General features: G+C 58.6%; 2 protein-coding genes across 6 annotated transcripts; one reads left to right on the top strand and one right to left on the bottom strand.

Moving 5' to 3' along the window:
- Window positions 1-261: 261 nt before the first annotated feature.
- SASH3 (SAM and SH3 domain containing 3) lies at window positions 262-5,142 on the top strand. Of its 4 annotated transcripts, none has more exons than XM_053990579.1 (8): window positions 262-373; window positions 2,553-2,645; window positions 2,873-3,022; window positions 3,105-3,252; window positions 3,326-3,474; window positions 3,602-3,808; window positions 4,080-4,230; window positions 4,310-5,142. In XM_053990579.1, exons 1-8 carry the CDS (start codon window positions 320-322, stop codon window positions 4,495-4,497), a joined length of 1,140 nt encoding a protein of 379 aa, XP_053846554.1. In that variant the 5' UTR covers window positions 262-319; the 3' UTR covers window positions 4,498-5,142. The 4 variants fall into 4 exon arrangements, with proteins under 4 accessions (XP_053846554.1, XP_053846555.1, XP_053846553.1 ...); XM_053990580.1 differs by having other exon boundaries at window positions 3,102-3,252; window positions 4,313-5,142; XM_053990578.1 differs by having other exon boundaries at window positions 3,102-3,252.
- On the bottom strand, window positions 4,937-17,792 carry ZDHHC9 (zinc finger DHHC-type palmitoyltransferase 9). Of its 2 annotated transcripts, XM_053990582.1 has the most exons (10): window positions 17,731-17,792; window positions 17,075-17,368; window positions 10,244-10,404; window positions 9,529-9,687; window positions 8,572-8,709; window positions 8,368-8,421; window positions 7,997-8,094; window positions 7,760-7,863; window positions 7,481-7,646; window positions 4,937-6,761 (listed from the first exon to the last, which is right to left on the bottom strand). In XM_053990582.1, exons 2-10 carry the CDS (start codon window positions 17,239-17,241, stop codon window positions 6,657-6,659), a joined length of 1,152 nt encoding a protein of 383 aa, XP_053846557.1. In that variant the 5' UTR covers window positions 17,242-17,368; window positions 17,731-17,792; the 3' UTR covers window positions 4,937-6,656. The 2 variants fall into 2 exon arrangements, with proteins under 2 accessions (XP_053846557.1, XP_053846556.1); XM_053990581.1 differs by lacking the exon at window positions 17,731-17,792 and having other exon boundaries at window positions 17,075-17,650.
- Window positions 17,793-18,006: the final 214 nt, after the last annotated feature.

The following is an 18,006-nucleotide window of genomic DNA, read 5'->3' as shown; positions in this document are numbered from 1 at the left end:
AGGGGCGGCGGCATTGCCAAGGGGAGGCAGGGCACGGGCAGCATCACCGAAGGGCGGCACGGCCGAGAAGTGTCAGGGTGCAGACACCGTCCCCACCCAGGGGCCCCGGGCAGGGCAGCAGCTCGCTGGAGGGTTTCCTTCCTCCTGCCCCAGCCCGCGCTTCGCCAGCCACCCCGAGCACGTCTGCAAGCGCCTCTCATGTGACCGCCAGCTTCCTGTGCGCTCCCGGCTCGGTGCCGGTGCCGCGGGACGGGACGGGACGGGACGGGCCGCGCTCGCCGCTGCCGGACGCTGAGCCCTCGCCACCGGCCCTAGCGCCATGCTGCGCCGCAAACCTTCCAACGCCGGCGACAAGGAGCCGGGACACAGGAAGGTGAGTGCTGGCGGCATCCAGGTGCCCTCGGCACCGCAGATGTCCCGGCACATCCAGAGCTCTCCAAGCCTGGGCTGCTGTGGGGTGCTGAGCAGGAGGGCTGGTGCCGGGGGACTGGGACAGCACGGCAGCTGCCCTGCCATCACTTTGTCTCTGCTGCCACCAGCCACTGTGGCCTCGCCCGTGCGTGGTCCTGGCCTTGTCCACCTCCCACTCTGGCTTCCATCCTGGTGGGACGTGTGGCTGGGATGCACAGCACTCGGGATCAACATGGGTGCTAGCTCAGGTGCCGGTGGGACCCGCGGAGCTCTGCTGGGGGAGGATGTGGCCCCCCACCCCCCATGGCCTCCCCAGGCGTGGGCGGCCGCCTGTCATTTCCGGGGGGGCGGGGGACATGGCTGCGGTGGCGGGTGTGCAGCTCTCTTGCGCAGCAAGGTGCTGCGGTCGAGCCTGCAGCTCCGTCATGTGCGTCAGCCGCTTCCTCCGGCAGCACCGCTGCGAGGTGGGAGCCACAGGAGCGCCAGCTGCCAGTGCCACGGCCTCTCGAGAGCCCCTTGCGTGGCATGGCCGTGTGCCACCCTGTGGCTGAAGTCTGGAGGCTGAAGTCACCAGCGGGGGCCAAAACTGGTTCTTCATCCCCTGCCAGGTCTCGCACCAGCTGGCACTTCAGCTCTTGCCAAGCTTTGCTGGGCTGGCATCAACATCAGCAAGTCACCACGGGGAGCAGGGGCAGTGCCTGGTGGCAAGGTCCTGCCCATGACAGGCACAAACCCTGCCATGGCAGCTCCTCCATGCTGCCAAGCTTCCACAGGAAACCTGGGTGAAGTCCCCCTCCCTGCACTGGGGTGGCCCATCCAGCCCGGCCAGTCCCAGTGGGCATCCCCTGCCCTTGCCCAGCGACAGCCACTCTCACTTCCCCCTCCTGCTCTGCTCCGGGACAGCCCAGCCACCCTGACTCACATCACACTGCCAGGCTCTCCATGGCCCCTCCAGCCCCAGGGCAGTTTTATCTCACAGCTGTTTTATCTCAGCGCTGAAACCCTGGGAGGTTCAGTGGACCTGGATCTGGTGGATTCAGGGCACTGGGGTGGGAGCAGGGCAAAAGCCAGCATCCCCTCTGTACGGATGTACCTGGAGCTGGCACAGTGGCTCTGCAGCTGGGTGTGGCACCGAGAGCCAGCTCTCTGCAAGGAATGGCAAAATCAAGTGCTCAGGGGTGCTCAGTGGAGCCAATGAGAAGGAGAATAAAGAGGGAACACAGCACAGGGCCAGGCTGTGCAGGGCTGGGAAAGATCTCCACCACAACAGGAGCTGGCAGAGCTGCTTGAGAACAGAAATCTCTGGTTGTGGTGGTGGCAGAGCAAGAACTGATTGTGTGCTCCAAGGGCTTCAAGAGTGCTGGCAGTGGCAGCCGAGCTCACCGTGCCCCAGTGTGCCAGCATGCTGGTGCTGGCATCCAGGGTTGAGGGACACCTGGGACCAGGTGGCTGTGCTGGCACCAAGGACGTTCCTGGCATGGAGAAACCCTTCCATGTGAGACAAGCACCTGAGGCCATGGAGAGAAAGGCAGGCAGGGGGCACAGGAAAGACCAAAATGGGCAAGGGATGGAGAGGTGTACCAGGACTGAGATCCAAAACCAGCTTTGATGGCTTAGGCATGGAGGTGGCACCAAGCCAGCTGGTGATGCTGGGGGTGTGCTCTCTGGGCTATGGTGTGACACTTATAGGTGGTAAACATGGATTTGTGATGAATCCTCCAGGATTTCAGTCCTGGAGCTGACCCTGTGAGTAGCAGCAGGGACATGGCCCTTCACTGCCTGCCCACCTGTGCTGAGAGGAGATGCAGAGCCCTGTGTGCCCCCACATCCTGGCCCATGTGCCAGGGTGGCATCATGGCACAGCCCTAGGCTGCTCCCAGCATGGCAGTGCCAGGCTCCACACCAGAGCATCCCTGCCCTGGGAATGCTGTGCCAAGCAGCTGCACAGACACCAAGAGCTCCACATCCCAGTTCCAGGGGGTTGATGACACATGGCCGCTCCTGGAAGAGAGCAAAAATCTCTTCCCAGCACTGGCATCACCCTGGGATGGGCAGAGCAGCCCAAAGGGCAGAGAGGACCTGGGGCAGGGAATGCAAGAAGAAGCCCATCTCCCTCCTCACACCTCTGCCCCTGCTCCCAGCTTTCCCTACAGCGTTCCAGCAGCTTCAAGGATTTCAGCAAGTCCAAGGTCAGCTCCCCTGTGTCAAGCGAGGAATTCAACCTGGAGGAAAATGTGAGTTCCCAGCACCCTCGGAGCAGCAGCACCCCTTGACACATCCTGCTCCCCTGGGAACAGCCCATTTCAGGGCTGGTTTCCCAAAACTCCTGGTCTTACCAGTGGCCCATGGAGCAGCCCCAGGGTGCCAGCACTGGTGGGATTTGGGATCTCACAACCCTGTGTGACCCTGCTGAGGCTTGCCCAGGGTGAGGGGCTCTGCCTTCACTCCATGCCTCTGGCAGATCCCTGAGGATGATCCCAGCAGTGCCAGTCCTGAGGAGGCTGTGCGGAGCAGTGGGACAAAGCTGGGCAGGAAGTGGCGGGCGGTCATCTCCCGCACCATGAACCGCAAGATGGGCAGGATGGCCGTGAGAGCGCTAGCCGAGGGCAAGGTGAGCAGGGGGTGTGGGGACACGCATGGGTGAGTGGGTGACAGCTCCCCCTCCCTCGGCCTGACCCCGGTACCCTCAGCAGGGAGAGGTGGAGGCGGAGGGGACCCCATGCCCCCTGTCCCCAGCCAGCAGCGTGGAAGAGCAGAGCCATGACAAGGTGCCCCTGTCGTACCTGGAGCTGGAGGAGGAGGAGGATGGGCGCCCAGCCCTCGGACGCCAGATGTCCAGCGGTGAGGCCAGCCCCGACGGGACACTGGCCCTACGTCCCCAGCCAGGCACATCCTGACCCCTTCCTCTCTGCAGGCAGCGACATTCCCAGCCCTGGCGATCCCAGGGACAGCCGGTCACTGGAGGAGACTGTCCCAGCCTACATTGGCCCCTTCTGCGGCCGGGCCCGCGTCCACACCGACTTCACCCCCAGCCCCTATGACAAGGACTCCCTGAAGCTGCGGGTGAGCCACGGCCACTGCGGCCCTGGGGAGGGAGGGAGGGAGGGTGGCCAGGGACCCCCTGAGCTGGGGCTGTTCCCTGGCTGTCCCCAAGCCTGCACCCACCACCATCCCACATCCCTTGGTCTAGAAAGGGGACATCATCGGCATCATTGAGAAGCCACCTGTGGGCACCTGGACCGGGCTGCTCAACAACAGGGTGGGCTCCTTCAAGTTCATCTACGTGGATGTGATCCCTGAGGAGACAGTCCCTGCCCGCAGGAGCCGGAGCTCCAGTCGGAACAAGCGCCTCAAGCCCAAGACCCTCCATGAGCTGCTGGAGCGCATCAACCTGCAGGTGAGGGACGGGCTGAGGGGGGACAGCAGCACCCAGCACGGGACCAGCAGTGTGACCGACCCCTCTCCCCTTCACTATCCCCCACCTCGTGGGTCCCTCCACCAAGCACCCAGGGGCACAGAGGGGACACGGGGGGCATTTCTGGGTAATGTGGGGGTAAGTGCCCACCATGGACCCACTGAGGGGGGAGCTACAGGACAGCACTGGGGGTCAGGGGGAGCCAGGGGAGCCACCCAAGCCCTGCTTACCCCTACCCACGCCCCCCACCCAGGAACACACCCCCACCCTCCTGCTGAACGGGTACCAAACCCTGGAGGACTTCAAGGAGCTGCGGGAGACCCACCTGAACGAGCTGCACATCACAGACCCCCAGCACCGCGCCAAGCTGCTGACGGCTGCCGAGCTCCTCCTGGACTATGACAGTAAGAGTCCTGGGGAGGGGCGGGAGAGCCCTGACTGGGTACCCCAGCAGCACCACTAACGCCATGGCCCCTCTCCCAGCAGCCAGTGAGCCAGAGGACGGTGACACCACCGAGGCCCCGCCATCGCCCTCAGAGCCCAAAGGGGACATTCCCCGCGACTCTGGCTGCTTCGAGGGATCAGAGACCCTGGATGGCAGCCGGGAGGAGGCCGAGCTGGGGGCTCCTGAGGAGCAGCTGGGGGCTCTCTCCATGGCAGAATCCCCCTGAGCCCGCCGGCACCGCCACTTCCTGCTCTGGCCCTAACAAGGGGGGCTGGATTGGAGGGGACGGCTGCTGGTGGGGGACAGGGGAGCCCCAGTGGTGGCACCTCGGGGCCTGGCCCGGCCCCTGCACCAGAGCCCAATGCTGGGTGGACACAAGGTGCCCCAGGACATTTTGCATGGCAATGCCTGGCATCACTGCCCCGAGGAAGGGACTCTGGGCACGCTGGGCCACCGCACTCCCCACCAAGACACCACAGGCATTGGCTGCTTTTCCCAGGTTTACCAGCAGGCTCAGGAAGGGAGAGCTGGGGATGGAAGCCGTGTGTGCAGGCAACTGAAGCCTGCCCAGGACACTGTCACTTCTCAGCATGGACACACAGAGACTTCCCCCCATCACCTGCCATGGGGGACAGCAAGATGCAAATAACACAGTTAAGACACCCTGGAAGTGTGAGATGGAGAGTCCTGGAAATGCACAGGAAAGGGGGAAGAGGCAGCTGGCTTGGGGCAGCACAGACACACAGGGGCTACAGCTCAGCCGTTTTCAAACCAATTAAGTTTCCTTCATTGTTTTAAAATAAAAAAACATAATTAAAAAAAATAAAGAACACCCAACCCTCACCCAACCCCCTTCCCTCCTTCTGGAGACCCTGACCCGTGCAGGCAGGTCCCGGCAGGCAGCACTCCACACACCTCGTGGAACAGGGAGCAGCAAAGCCAAAATACACTTTCGCACTGAATTGGAGATTTGGTCAGTAGCGTGTTGGGGCGACTCCCACGGGGTGGGGCACAGGAGCCCTGTCCCCGGAGGATGGAACGGGATGTGGCTGGGCTGGCTGAGGGCCATGGCAGGGTGGCTGGGGCTCCTTCCCAGCCACATTCCAACTGGGAGCAGCTGTGGCAGCTCTGCCCTCTCACCCGGGAGAAGAGGCCCTGCACCGCGGGAGAGGGGGCATTGCCAGTGCCACGCTCACATCACACCCCTCACTGCCAGCCAGGAGCATCACGGACACACACACAGGACTGGCCCGGCAGGATGCCCCCAGCAGCCATCACACACCTGCGGGGAGGAACGGGAGTGCCCAGCACTGTGGCAAGGGACGCAGAGCTGCCAGGGCATGGAATGGCCTCTCCTCCACCAGCGACTCTGCGGAGATCCCAGAGGTGTGAGGGTCCCCTGACAGGGACTGTGGAGTGGGGGGAGCCCTGCCATGGCACAGAGCTCTCCCACCATCCCCCCAGCCTCTCCTTCTCTGTTGAGGACACGTAAGCCCAGCCCTGGGCAGCTGGCACAATCCTGGGAAGATCCAAGGATCTTCCAAAGCCAGTCTAGGATGGCTGAGAACAGCAGAGCAAGGTAAGGTGGGGACAAGGGGATGCAATGACACAACACAGATCGGGGCTGAGGTCCTGCAGAGCTGCTGTGCCACAGCTGGGGAGGGCTCAGTGCAGACACCCAGCAACAAGCGCAGCCCCAGCACCAGCCAGGAGCCAGTGGCACAGGCAGATCCTTCCCTGCAGCTGTCCACCCTGGCTGCCCTCTCCCTCCCTTGAAGCCCAGGGTGGTGTGAGCACCAGGGCAGGATAGGAAGGAGGGTCCCCTCATAGCTGCTGCCTTGTTATATCACATGTAAAGGAAGGGAGCACAGGAAGACAGCTACTTAAAAACGCTGCCAGCAGAACTCCTTCCCACTTGTTTGGGTCCTTGGGGCACCGTCTCCTGACAAGCCTTGCCACGCCAACCACAAAACAACACAACGGATTAGAAGAAGGAGGGAGGAGGGGAGAGAGGACATTGCTGCCACGATTGCTTTCCCCTTCCTTGGGGATTCCTCAGCAGGAGGGAGCAGCCTCGCCCTGTCAGAGCTTGACCCAGGTGGAGGGACAACCCCAGCCCTGAGCTGGGATGGAGCATCCAGGACAGCCCACAGAGCCAGAGGCCCAGCCTCAGGCAGACCTGGTGCTGGCGGTGCCCCACGGTGACCAGGGTGTCGCTGTCCTGTGCCACCGCACAAGGCCAGCGCTGCCCGCACCACGGTGAGTAATGACTAAAGCAAAATGGCCACGGGGAATCAGGTGCCTGCCATCCAGCCCTTCTCCTCTCCTCCACCACTACCAGCTTTGATTAGACAAAACAACAAAGTTCTCCCTTCCAAGCAGATGCTAGTGCTCTGCTCGCCCAGGGTCCGGGGAGGGCACCGGGAACTCCCCAGGCGTTCGCTGCTTCTCCTCTGGCATCTTGGTGTCGCTAACAGACGACGCAGGGACCTGGAGAGAGAGGACAGAGTGACCTCCAGGGACACTCCCCATGCAGAGCCTGAGCACACAGGCCCCACCGCTCCGCTACCACCTCCAGCTCCACTAGCAGCGGTCTCAGCTGGGCTTGGGAAAAGGAGAAACCAAAACCAGGGGCCACCCAACAGGCACAACAGCTGCTTCAGGAAGAGCTGGAGCACTGGACTGCTCCAGCAGAAGGTGTCGGGGCTGTGTCCATCAGAGAAGGGCAGCTCATGCCCAAGCAGGAGCAAGCTGAGCCATTTCCCACCATGCTAATGGAATAATTTAGGTGGGAAGGGCACTCTGGAGGTCTCCTGTCAAACTATGTCCTTAATGCAGGACTAATTTCAAACACAGAGCAGGTTGCTCAGTCACAACAGCTTTCTCCAAGGGACAGCCCTGCAGATCACATGCAGCACCAGAACAAGATGTCTGCAACCTCTCAGCCCTCCCCAGCCCCGCCAAACTCCATGGGCAACAGCTCCTGAGTGCTCTCGTGGCAGGACTGATCTCCAAAACTGCAGCCAGCTGTGCTCTCCTTTGAGGAAATCCAAGGAAACCAAGACGCTGGTTTCCAGGGTCAGAGCAAACAAGCTTTTCAGCAGCAGCCTCTCACATGGCCCCCTATGTCATTTTGTCCTTCCTAAGTCACACTCTCAGCTTTCTCCCACTGTCCCAGAGCCCCCCCAGCTCCCAAGGGGATCACTCACGGCACTGGGGAGAGGAATGCTGCCGTCCTGCTGCTTCACGCCACCCTCCTGGGCCTGCCCAGGGCCCTGCGTGGCCGGGGGCTCCTGCGTGCCGGGTCCCCGTGGGCACGACCCCTCCTGAGCTGTGCTCTCCTCCTGCTGCAGGATGCCCCGTCTGTCCAGGACACTGCAAGAACACAGCCACGCCATCAGAGACCCATGTCTCCCCAAATCCCACCTCTCTTCCCAGCAGAAGTGCTGGTGGAAGACAGAGGTCAAGGCAGCCCCTCAGGAGTTCACCTGGGGGGCAGGGGCCCGCAGAGCACCTCGCAGCAGTTCTTCACTATGTTGCCGTGGCTGTAGGGATTCTGCACGCGGTTCTTCCCAGTCCAGGACCCCTTAATCTGAAATAGTTGGGCACAAGCTCAGGTTTACTCTAAGGCCGCCCTGCCCCAGCCCCCAGATCCCTGTGTTGTGCACAGCCTTGACACGCTGAGAAACAGCAACAGCTCAGAGGAAGAGAAAGGCTCTACTTACGTCTTCGTTGGTTGTCTGATTCAGTGCCACCAGGAAGGTGTGGAACCCAGTTAACCCCACCACTGACCACAGCGTGAAGAAACAGATGAGCACCTCCAGTACAGTGAGAACAGTTAAGGACTGGGAACACCTTGAGAGCAGGCTCAGCCCACCTGTTACTGCCCCCACAAACACCAACTTCTCTTCCTCTCCTAGCCACTGTTTCCTGTTTTATTCTCCTCCCAAAAGCCAAGAAAATGCTCTCCACATTGTCATCCAGGGGAAAATGCTCAGAAAGACTCAGAGTGACCTAAGCAGCCACTCCCCAATGCAGCTCCCAGTTGCAAAAAACCCCCAGTTTTGGAGAAGTCAAGCCCTTGGAACTATGGAAGGATATGTCCCTGGGGTTTCCTTCAAAGTGTTCAGAAACCCAATCTTCAGAGATTCTGCAATACAAAAAGAGAGAGATTTTTTCACCTGGAACATCCCACTGAGTCCAGCTCCCTTTCCCACTCCCTAACTCTGGTTTCACACCACCATCTGTAGCCCCACTCCCTCCCTCCCCCCCTCCCTCCCAGCTCTCCAGGCAGACTCACTCAGTGCTACGTAGACGATGTTGAAGGTGAAGATGTAGATGGTGAGGAGGGAGAGCGAGAGGATGAAGAGGTAGAAGTAGCGGTAGTTCCTCTTTCCCACGCAGTTGCCCACCCAGGGACAGTGATGGTCAAAGCGCTCTGAGGAAGCCAAGATGAAAATTAGCACTGCCCTGGCATGGCCCTGCCCACCTCTAAATCCTTGCTCCTGTGCTCCCACCTCAAAAATCCCCCAGGCTGACACAAACTGCCAAGTTCAACCCTCTGCTCAGTCAGGATCCCATATCCTGAACTCCTTTCAGGAGGTCAAAAAGTCCAAAATTATTTTATAATGAGTGATTTTGCACATCAAGAGAGAGTTTGAGCTTGACCCCCCATGTGTCTTCTCTCCCTGGGGTACAACAGCCACAGCACATTGGTTAGATGAAGGCCTGGGAGTCCCCAAGTTCTTACCCTGGAATAATCAGGAGAAGGTTCAAGAAACTGCATAAACACACAAAGGCTGGGAATCTGAAGAGGAGGAAAGGGGTCCAAAAGGACAGGATTTCCGCCTGGAGCAGTGATGCTGAACATGAGCTAGTTACATACACAGAAGGAAGACTACGACCAGGGCACCCCAGTGAATGGCACAATCTCTGTGCTGATGAAGGAGCTGCTGTCACCTGAGACACAGCTCTCCACCAGAACCCTCCAGTCCTGCAAGGCCAGAGTCCAGTGGGACTCAAAAATGGGCTGCTCATGTACACAGAGCAGCTGGACTCAATTATTGCCAAAGTCCTGGCAAAGAGGAAGCACCTGGCTCCAGGTTCTGAGCAAACTTCAAGCTCCTCGAGCACAAGACGAGGCAGGCTGGACACTCCACCAGTCCAGAGCTGCCCAGCACAAGCCTGGGTGCAGGTCTGCCCTGTCCCAAGGCTCTGTGTGAGGAGCAAGGCCAGGCCAGCCCCGAGCACCACTCACCCACGCAGTTGTCGCAGATGCTGCAGTGCGAGGCGCGGGGCGGCCGGAAGATCTTACACGTGTAGCAGTACTTGAGCTTCACAATCTGGTTGTTGATCTGGAAGTTCTTGATGCGCGGGGGCGGGCGCTGACCCTGCGGCACAGTCCCGTTGGTGGCCTCTGCAAGAGAGAACCGGGCACAGATCGGACCTGCTGCTACAACACGACAGGCCTCAAACGACAACTCACTTCCCTGCCTTTCCTCCCAGCGGGATCAGAGCCCGCTGGCTCCGGAGCCGGAGGCTGCAGCTCTGCTAACGCAGGCCAGAGCCAAACCTGGCAGCCTGGAGGCAGGAAAAGGGATGCCAGAGCTTTCATTGGCATGTTGAGAGTGGGCTGGGTGTTATCACCTGCATCCACCAAACCTCCTCTCTCCCTGAAGGATCAAGGAGACCACTCCAAGCTTTCTGCACCCCATCTCAAAAGCAAACTGAGTTTATATGTACACAGCTATGGGAGAGAAAGCAGCAGGTGAAACGGCTCCCAGAGAGGGACTCAGGTACATCGTGCTGCCTTCTTGAAATTTGGCCAAGTAAAGTGAGCCAGCAGATTGGGGCAATCCTCACTTTTGGAGGTCCAGCCAGGAAGGTAAGCTTTGCAGGGACTGTAACCTAGAAATATGCCATAAACAGGGAGGCTTTTCCAGCCCTCACCAGCTTGGCCACTCCACACTCACCAATCTCCATCTCAATGAAGGCTGCCTCGTCGGGCAGGGCCCTCGGGATCACGCCGGGGTCACTAAAGCTCGTCCGCAGCAGCGTGGCCATGGCGAACAGGAAGAGAACTGCTGCAAACACGGGGATGGCTGGGGAGAGCTGCACAGCCAGGTACCGGCACCTGTGGACACGGGGCAGGCGACGATGAGTCAGAGTCTCATGGCCTGGCACAGCCTCAGAGCCTGGGCACTCCGCAGCACTGCTTAGATCTGGAGCAGAGAAGCAGTTCAGTACATCCTTCTGATCCCACCACCACAGGGGAACACGCTCCTGGGGCAGCTCCAACAACCAGGCACCATCACAGCATCTCCACGTTTTCCACCAGCTAGGCACAGATACTTCTCAGCATTTGTTCTGTTTTCAGCTCCCATTTTAAGCAATGCCAAAAACACAACCAGGCAGCTGGAGAGTCCTTACCCATTACATTCCTGCTGCCAAGGGATGGGCCAGACCACTGGGAGAAGCACCCAAGGCCTGGTCAGGGACCCCACAGCTGGAGAGCCAGAAGGCATGGAAGCCTGTGGGGATGGTGGGAATCTCTGGCTAACCCTTAAAGAGCAGGAGCTTCCAGCACCACAGAAATTATTGGGATTAAGTGCATCCTGTGCTTCTTAGGAATGGATTCCTGTGGAAGCACAACATTCCCATGCAACAAGACATCTGGCTTCCTTTGGCTTTTCTGAGACAACAGACTAGAACGCTTCAAATAAAGCAGAAAGGCTCCTGCTCCAAGACTCCCCCAGCTCAAAAGGGAACAAGGTTTGTTTGCTCTATAAATACAGCAAAGCTCAACAAGGAGTTTATGGTGCTGATCCCACTAATAGAGGAGATGCAAAGGGAGCATGGGACTCATCTCACCATGGCCATGCTGCTCCTGGACACCCACAGCCATGTCCCCAGAGGTGCTGCAGCCCTAGCTGTGTGGGAGGCCTGGGCAGAAATCATGTTTTAGAGACATACTGGGCTGAAAAAAAACATATTTTACCCTGATTCCTTCAGAAAACCCTACTGATGTTGGGGTGAAGTTCCTATGGAGCTTTGCCACGGTTTAAGGGAAACCCCATCTAAATCCCACCACTTGTGCCATGTCTCACCACTCCTCACACATCCCTTCCCCAGCCTCCTGATGCAGCTGGGCACCCAGGCTTTCAGGCACCTGGCTTTCTAGGATCCACCTTTATCCCTGCTGCTGAGGGATGGATCTAACCCAGACTCCTGCTGTTCCACTGTTACTCTCCATGGGAGCATCAGGCTACTGCAGTGATTATCCTCCCAGGGGGGCTGCCATCCCAAGCAAGGCCATTTCCATGACCTCCACAGCACTATTTAATTCTGGATGGCATTCCCACCACAGATTCCCCAAACAAAATGCAGTTTCCAGCTCCAGCTGGCAGCACCAGGCTCCGCAGGCCCACTGCAGGAACATTTCCCGGGCCATTGCCTCCATTGACTCCAGCACTGTCCCCCACGTGTGACAGGGACAGAAGGGCTGCACACTGAAGCTACAGCTTCAGTCACAGCTGCAACACCAAAGCCCACAGCAACACAAGGGCCTGAGTCTTAAACCAACATCCTTCATTTCAGACACTGCACACTCTGCTGTTCCCCAAAACAATGTCCCTGTGCCCAGCCCTGCCCACAGACAAAGAACTGTGGGGCCGAGCTCATCATCTTCAGGCAGCCCAAGATAACTTTGCATTCCCTTTGCAAGGGCAAAGTCCAGGGACAGCTGCAAGTCAGTCAGCAAATAAACAAAAATGTTGGAGCCCATTTGGGATAGAAATATGGAGTTAGGAAGATGGAACATGGATTTAGGTGCAGGTCAGCCTCTTCTCCCAGGCAATCAGTGACAGGACAAGAGGACACAGCCTCAAGCTATGCCAGGGGAGGTTCAGGTTGGACATTAGGAGAAGGTTCTCCATGGAAAGGGCTGTCAGGCATTGGAAGGTGCTGCCCAGGGAGGTGGTGGAGTCCCCATCCCTGAAGGTGTCCAAGGAACAACTGGATGTGGCACTCAGTGCTCCAGTCTGGTTGACAAGGTGGTCACCAGTCACAGAACTTGATGGTCTTGGGGGGTCTTTTCCAACCTAAATGATTCTGTGATTATTCCTTTAAAAGCTGGACACCGTCTGCCCCAAAGGGCTGCAGCCTGACCCTTGTCCAGCTAATATGACAGCTTTTGGAAACTGCTGTGACAACATGAACATATTCTGGGTTTAAATATGGATCCATGAGCTGTGTTAAAGCTGAGCCATGTCTCTTCTGCTTCCACACAGGCTTAGCTTAGCTCCCCTTAGCTGGGCTGGCATCTGTGGGCCCCTTGCAGGTGAGGGCAGAGGTTAGAGCCAGAGGAGCTCCCACCACGGTGAAAATGCATCTCCAGGCCCAGCGTGGTGCCCACCACGTGCCTCCCACCCTCCCTGTGCTGATGGGGCTTCGCTCTTCAGGTGACTTCCAGGGAGCACGTCCAGGGCAGGGAAAGCAGCCACTCAAGTACTCACTAGCACTGGGGTATCTTCAGTCTACGCCTTGTCTCTAAGACAATTTCACTGCTCAGGAACAGACATTTAAAGATCTTTTGTTTGGGAGAGCTCAGAGCCAACAGAGATGCTCTGTTGGCATGTGAGGATGCTGCTCCCCCATTCCCAGCACCATATCTGTGCTCTGGAGCATTCTGTCACCAAAAAGCAAACAATAACAGCACTATCACAACTCATCACCACAGCGGGGTGGGCTGGGGCAGGAAGGCTGAACAAAGGGATCATTGGAATGGGGAGCAGGGGGAGAAGCAGCTGGGAGGTGCCATGAGTTACGGTGCTTGGCTGGTTACTCTGCACCCGTTTGGGAAGGTCTGTTGTAATCAGCACATTGAGCAAAGCTTTGGAGGAAGGGGAAAGCCACAGGGACTGCAGCCACAGCCACAGGACAGCACATCTCCCAGGCAGGCACCACTAGGGCTCAGCACAAGCTCCACAGTATCACTCACCCACATCTCACCTGTTTAACCTCCCTCAGCTACAGCACAGCCACATTGTGTGCCTGGTCTGGGTGCCAGCAGAGCTGTATCTTTACCCAGTGCCTGGCCCTCAGCAGGGCACTTCAGTCTGGCTGTGCTGGGTGTTCACGCCAGGGAAGCAATGGTGTCTAGCAGCCACTGTGTTTGCAGTAAGCATGGAAGCAGCTGCTCCAAAGCCCACACCACAACACTGTGTCCAAGCCCTTCCCAGCAGCACCAGGCAGGGCTGGAGCTCTCCCTGGAACCTCTCCCCACCTGCCAGCAGTGACACATCAGCTGTCAGCACACGCCATGTGTTTCTGACACAACTGAGGCAGGAGACAGGTGTATTATACCGATGTCATTGCTCTTTTCCCAGCTAAAATCTCAAATCTCTGCACAGACAAATAACCCCAAGATCCACCCGGGAATGGGGGTGCTACAGAGGATGTGGAGGCTGCAGAGAGGGCAAAGTCATCTCCTGAGAAGGAGCCCACATCTGAAAAAAAGCTCAATCCAAACCCAGGAGTGGCCACTTCCCCCAGAAACAGGCACAAAACAAGCTGAACTCTGGACACCAAAAAGTTCACTTCTATTGAGAGAAATTGCAATGACTAAAAAGCATGAATTAACTCACATGTAAGTTTTGACCACACTTGACATAGATCTAACCAGAGGTAATGCCAGCTCAGAGGCCCCTTTGTGAGTCTTGGGACTCTGGGCTTTGGAAATCAAAACCAAAAAATAAAGTCACACAAAAGGCAGTGTACGTGTTTTCAACTCATCAGAAAACAAAGACATTTTCATCTGTACAAAGATAAAAAAGTAGGAAAAACAAAGTGACAAATATGCTTGGGCATTGGAAAATCCAAGAGCAGCCCCTTCCCATGAGGAGCCGGTGTTGCTGGCGCTATCATGCCTCTAACATTTACAGATGTCAAGTTTTGTGCTGAAAAGCCAGAGACAAAAGAAATCCCATTCCCTTCAGTTGAGCATGGAACTCACTTCAGAAGAGACAGGAACTGCAAAGGGAACTCCCAGCCTGAGAGTTCCCTGCATCCCATCATCCCAGTTCACAAAGGGATTTTTTACAAGTGCTCTATCTGGTCTCCTCATGCTGGAACACCTCAAGCAGACAGCAGCTAAGTGCCCAACCACAGGGCTGACATACCATTAGGAGTCTGAAATAACGCCAAGAGGATGTGAAACTGTATTTATTTTATGGGACGTGTTATGGAGTAGACCCAGTTAAACACAGGTCTCGGACTCTGCAGGGAGCAGCCCCAAGCAGCGGGAGCTGCTCCCATAGTGGTGAGAGAGGTGCCCTTGGGCAGAGGACTCCAGTCGGTCGCTGCAGAGCCCTTCCCAGGAGCCAGCACAGCTCCGTCCCTCTGCCTTATCTAAGAGGGAGGAGTCAGATCTCAGGTACAGCACTGAGTTCTGCCAGCTTCTGGCTCCTGTTTGCTCCTGGAGAGATTTCCCCAGTCCCAGAACACAGCGCTGCGGTTTGGGGGATCAGCACAGAAATTCCCGCCCACAGGGCTGAGGCGGTTCAGCCCGCTGGCCTGTGGACACCGCAGAGCAGCTGGCGGCACTGGAGAAACCTGGAGGAAAAAACCAGCACCAGCAGCAGCCCCGCGAGTGCGGCCATCGCTCCAGGGCTGGGAAGGAAGGGCCGTGGCTTTCCTCCTGCCGTGGGTGCCGGTCCCCACCGGCCTCAACTGTAACTGGAGACAGGGCAGCCCGGAGCGCCGGGATCAAGCCCAGCCCGGCGCAGGGCGAGCAGCCAGACAGATCCTGGCTCCAGGCACCCAGAGTCGCGCTCAGACAAGGTGTGACTGCGCAAGTGATTCAGCTGAATGAAGCAGGCAGCACGGCACAGGCAGCGTGGCACAGGCAGCCTGCAGTGAGGGACAGCGAGGGAAAGGCTCCTCCGCCCACCGCCGGCTGCCGCGCTCCAAATCCACACGCCAACTTTAAGGGGGAAACCAGGAATTTCCGTGCAAACACTAAAGAATCTGCCAAACACTGAGACAAACAGACAACACAGTGAAAGATCGAGGTTGAGATCCTCACCCAGAGCTCCCTACACAAGCAGGGCAGGTAGGGCTCCTGAGCAGCCAAGCTGCTTATCTCAGCCTGATCAGTGAAACAGAGACCTTGGGGAGTGTTTCCAGCTGGGAAGGCAACATTTCATCCCTATCCCAAATTCAAAAAGCCCCAAACAAGTTCAAAACAACCTCCTCGCTTCCAAACAAAAAAAAACACTGAGGTGTTCTGCACTGAAAGAATCAGTTTGTTGGGTATTTGGATTTTCTCAAACTTTTCCCTATCTCCCTCAGTTGATTTATCTAAAATTCAGAGGTGATCCTGTTCCCAGCAGCATTCCCCCCGCAGAGCCCACGCTCCAGGTCTAGGCATGGCCTTGATGTCTTGGTGCAAGTGACTCCTCCACAGACCTCTGCCTGCCAGAGCACGGAAAGGGGCTTCTCAAGGAATTTCCAGTCACATTCCTGACTAACCACAGCCTAGGTCTATAAAACAGCCTTGGCTCACTCTGCCTTAGTGTAACCACGGCAGAGCGGGATGTGGTTCACTCTCCTGCTACGGACAGGATCCACAGGGAGCCAGAGCAATTATCCCTCAAATCAGTGTTTCTGGTGCAGCAATAAGCATTTCTGGAGCAGCAACACTTATTAGTTCTTCCTGTATGGCAGGAAGGCTCAGCCCTATTTTTCAGATGGAAAAAACCCCAAACATCAAACCAAGAGTGGTGTCACTTGGTACCCCGGAATTCAGACTGAGCCAGGGATAATTTGGGCAGGGAACTAGGGAGAGACACGCTGGGTCAGAGAACATGAAAACAAGTTCCCTGGCTTAGGAACGATGCTGAGGAGGACAGCATCTGGGCCGAGAGCTTTTTGGATCTGCAGGAATAGCCAGGGCTTAGCCAGCGAGCAGGTCCTTCCACTTGCTCTTCTTGGCTTTGCGACCTTTTGTATTACCCAACCCTGTTTCAGCCTTTCTGCTGCCCCAGAACACAAACATGCCCATGGAGACTGAGGAAGGGAAGTTTTTCAGTTGTTTAGCTGATCCAAGTTCATCCTCTAGCCAGGCAACAGGGGTGTCCTGCCCCCTCCCACAGCATCAGCCCAGACAAACATAGGCTTTTTCCTTTTTGCTTGTTTTTGATTTTAGGATTAGTCTAACGCCAGCCCAACTCCCCAGCCCAGCTCCCAGGGAGAGCTGAGGGGAGGGGGCAGATCCCTCTTTTTCAGCAGGATCAAAGGTTTTGGCTGAAGGTCTTTAGGCTGCCGAGGTGATGTAAGGGGTGGTCGGATCCTTCCGAAATACCAGTGTGGCTCCGGCTGCAGTGCAGCCTGATGCTGGGGCTAGCTCAGACTAGCAGGACCCCCAGGCTCACTCCTTATTAATCCTCCAGCTGGGGCCACCTCCCTAGTGGGGCTGATGTGGGGGCTGCACATCCCCCCGTGGGCAGGTACACAGGCTGCGTCCCAGGCTGCACCTCAGGGACAAGGAAGGACTGCCAAGTCCCAGACAGAAGGTGACCCACAGGGAAGCAGGGCCAGTGTCACCCCTCGGCAGGGCTCTGGCAGGGCCCGTTCCTCCCCCAAAACCTCCAGGGTCAGTCTGCTAAGAGTGAGGAAGCAGATCTGGACAGGGAGAGCCACACTCCGACCGGCTGCGCCGTGCCAGGCGTCCCTCCCTCTCCCGAAGGCCCCGGGCACATGGGCCCATCCCCATCCCCGTCCCGTGGGGTCCCCGGGGAACTCACTCGAAGGCAAAGAAGAGGGCGCAGGTGCCGAGGATGAGGAAGAGCGTCAGGTAGAAGATGCCCTTCTGCCGGGCCATCATGATACGGCCGTCGCAGCAGAAGGTGTTCCTGCCCGGCAGCTTCTCCCATTTCCGAACCACCTTCTTCCTCGCCACCATCACCGACATGGCGGGGCCGTCACTGGGGCGGCAGCGGCCGCCGCACGTTCGGGCGCTGCTGCTGCTCCTCCGCCGCCCGCGCGCCCAGCATCATCGGGGCCCCGCGGGGCCGAGCTGGGCTGGGCTGGGCCGGCGGCTGCGGGAGAAGGAACGGGGAGAGTGCTCGGTCAGCACCAGGGCGGCGGCGGCACCGGCACGGGGGGAGGCGGCCGCCGTCGCCATGGAAACCCCGCGCCCGGGAGGGGCGTTGCCCTGGGAATCCACCAGGGAGGGGGAGCGGGGCGCGGCCAGGAAGACCCTCGGGTGGGCGGCTCCGCACCGGGAGGGGACGCGGCAGGGCCGGGCCACACAGGGCAGGGCAGCCCCGGCTCTGCGGGCGTGCCGGGAGCCGGCGAGGAGAGAGCGGAGGGAAGGGTTAGAGAGGAGACGGAGAGAACGGGAAGGGAGGGGAGGGGAAGGGAGGGAAGGGGACGGGAAGAGCCCCGCGCCGCCTCTCACCCGGTGCCGGTGCCGCTCGGGCCGCGCCGGTCGCTCGCACAGCGCCGGGAGGGGCCGCCACGCCCCGCGCCCGAACGGGGCGGGGCCGCCGCGGCCATTGGTCCCGCCGCGCCCTCCGCCCCGCCCCGCCGCTTCCCGCCCTTCCATTGGGGGCGTGCGCTGTCAGTCCTTGGTAGCTCCTCCCATCGCGCCTCTTCTCGCATCTCCATTGGTCGCTAGCACTGTCACTTCGCGGTGACTCCTCCCACCCCACCGCTTCTCGCCGGCCTATTGGCC

Source organism: Vidua macroura, chromosome 14, assembly GCF_024509145.1.
Source record: "Vidua macroura isolate BioBank_ID:100142 chromosome 14, ASM2450914v1, whole genome shotgun sequence".
Classification (NCBI taxonomy): Eukaryota; Metazoa; Chordata; class Aves; order Passeriformes; family Viduidae; genus Vidua; species Vidua macroura.
This window is presented reverse-complemented; position numbering and strand designations above follow the sequence as displayed.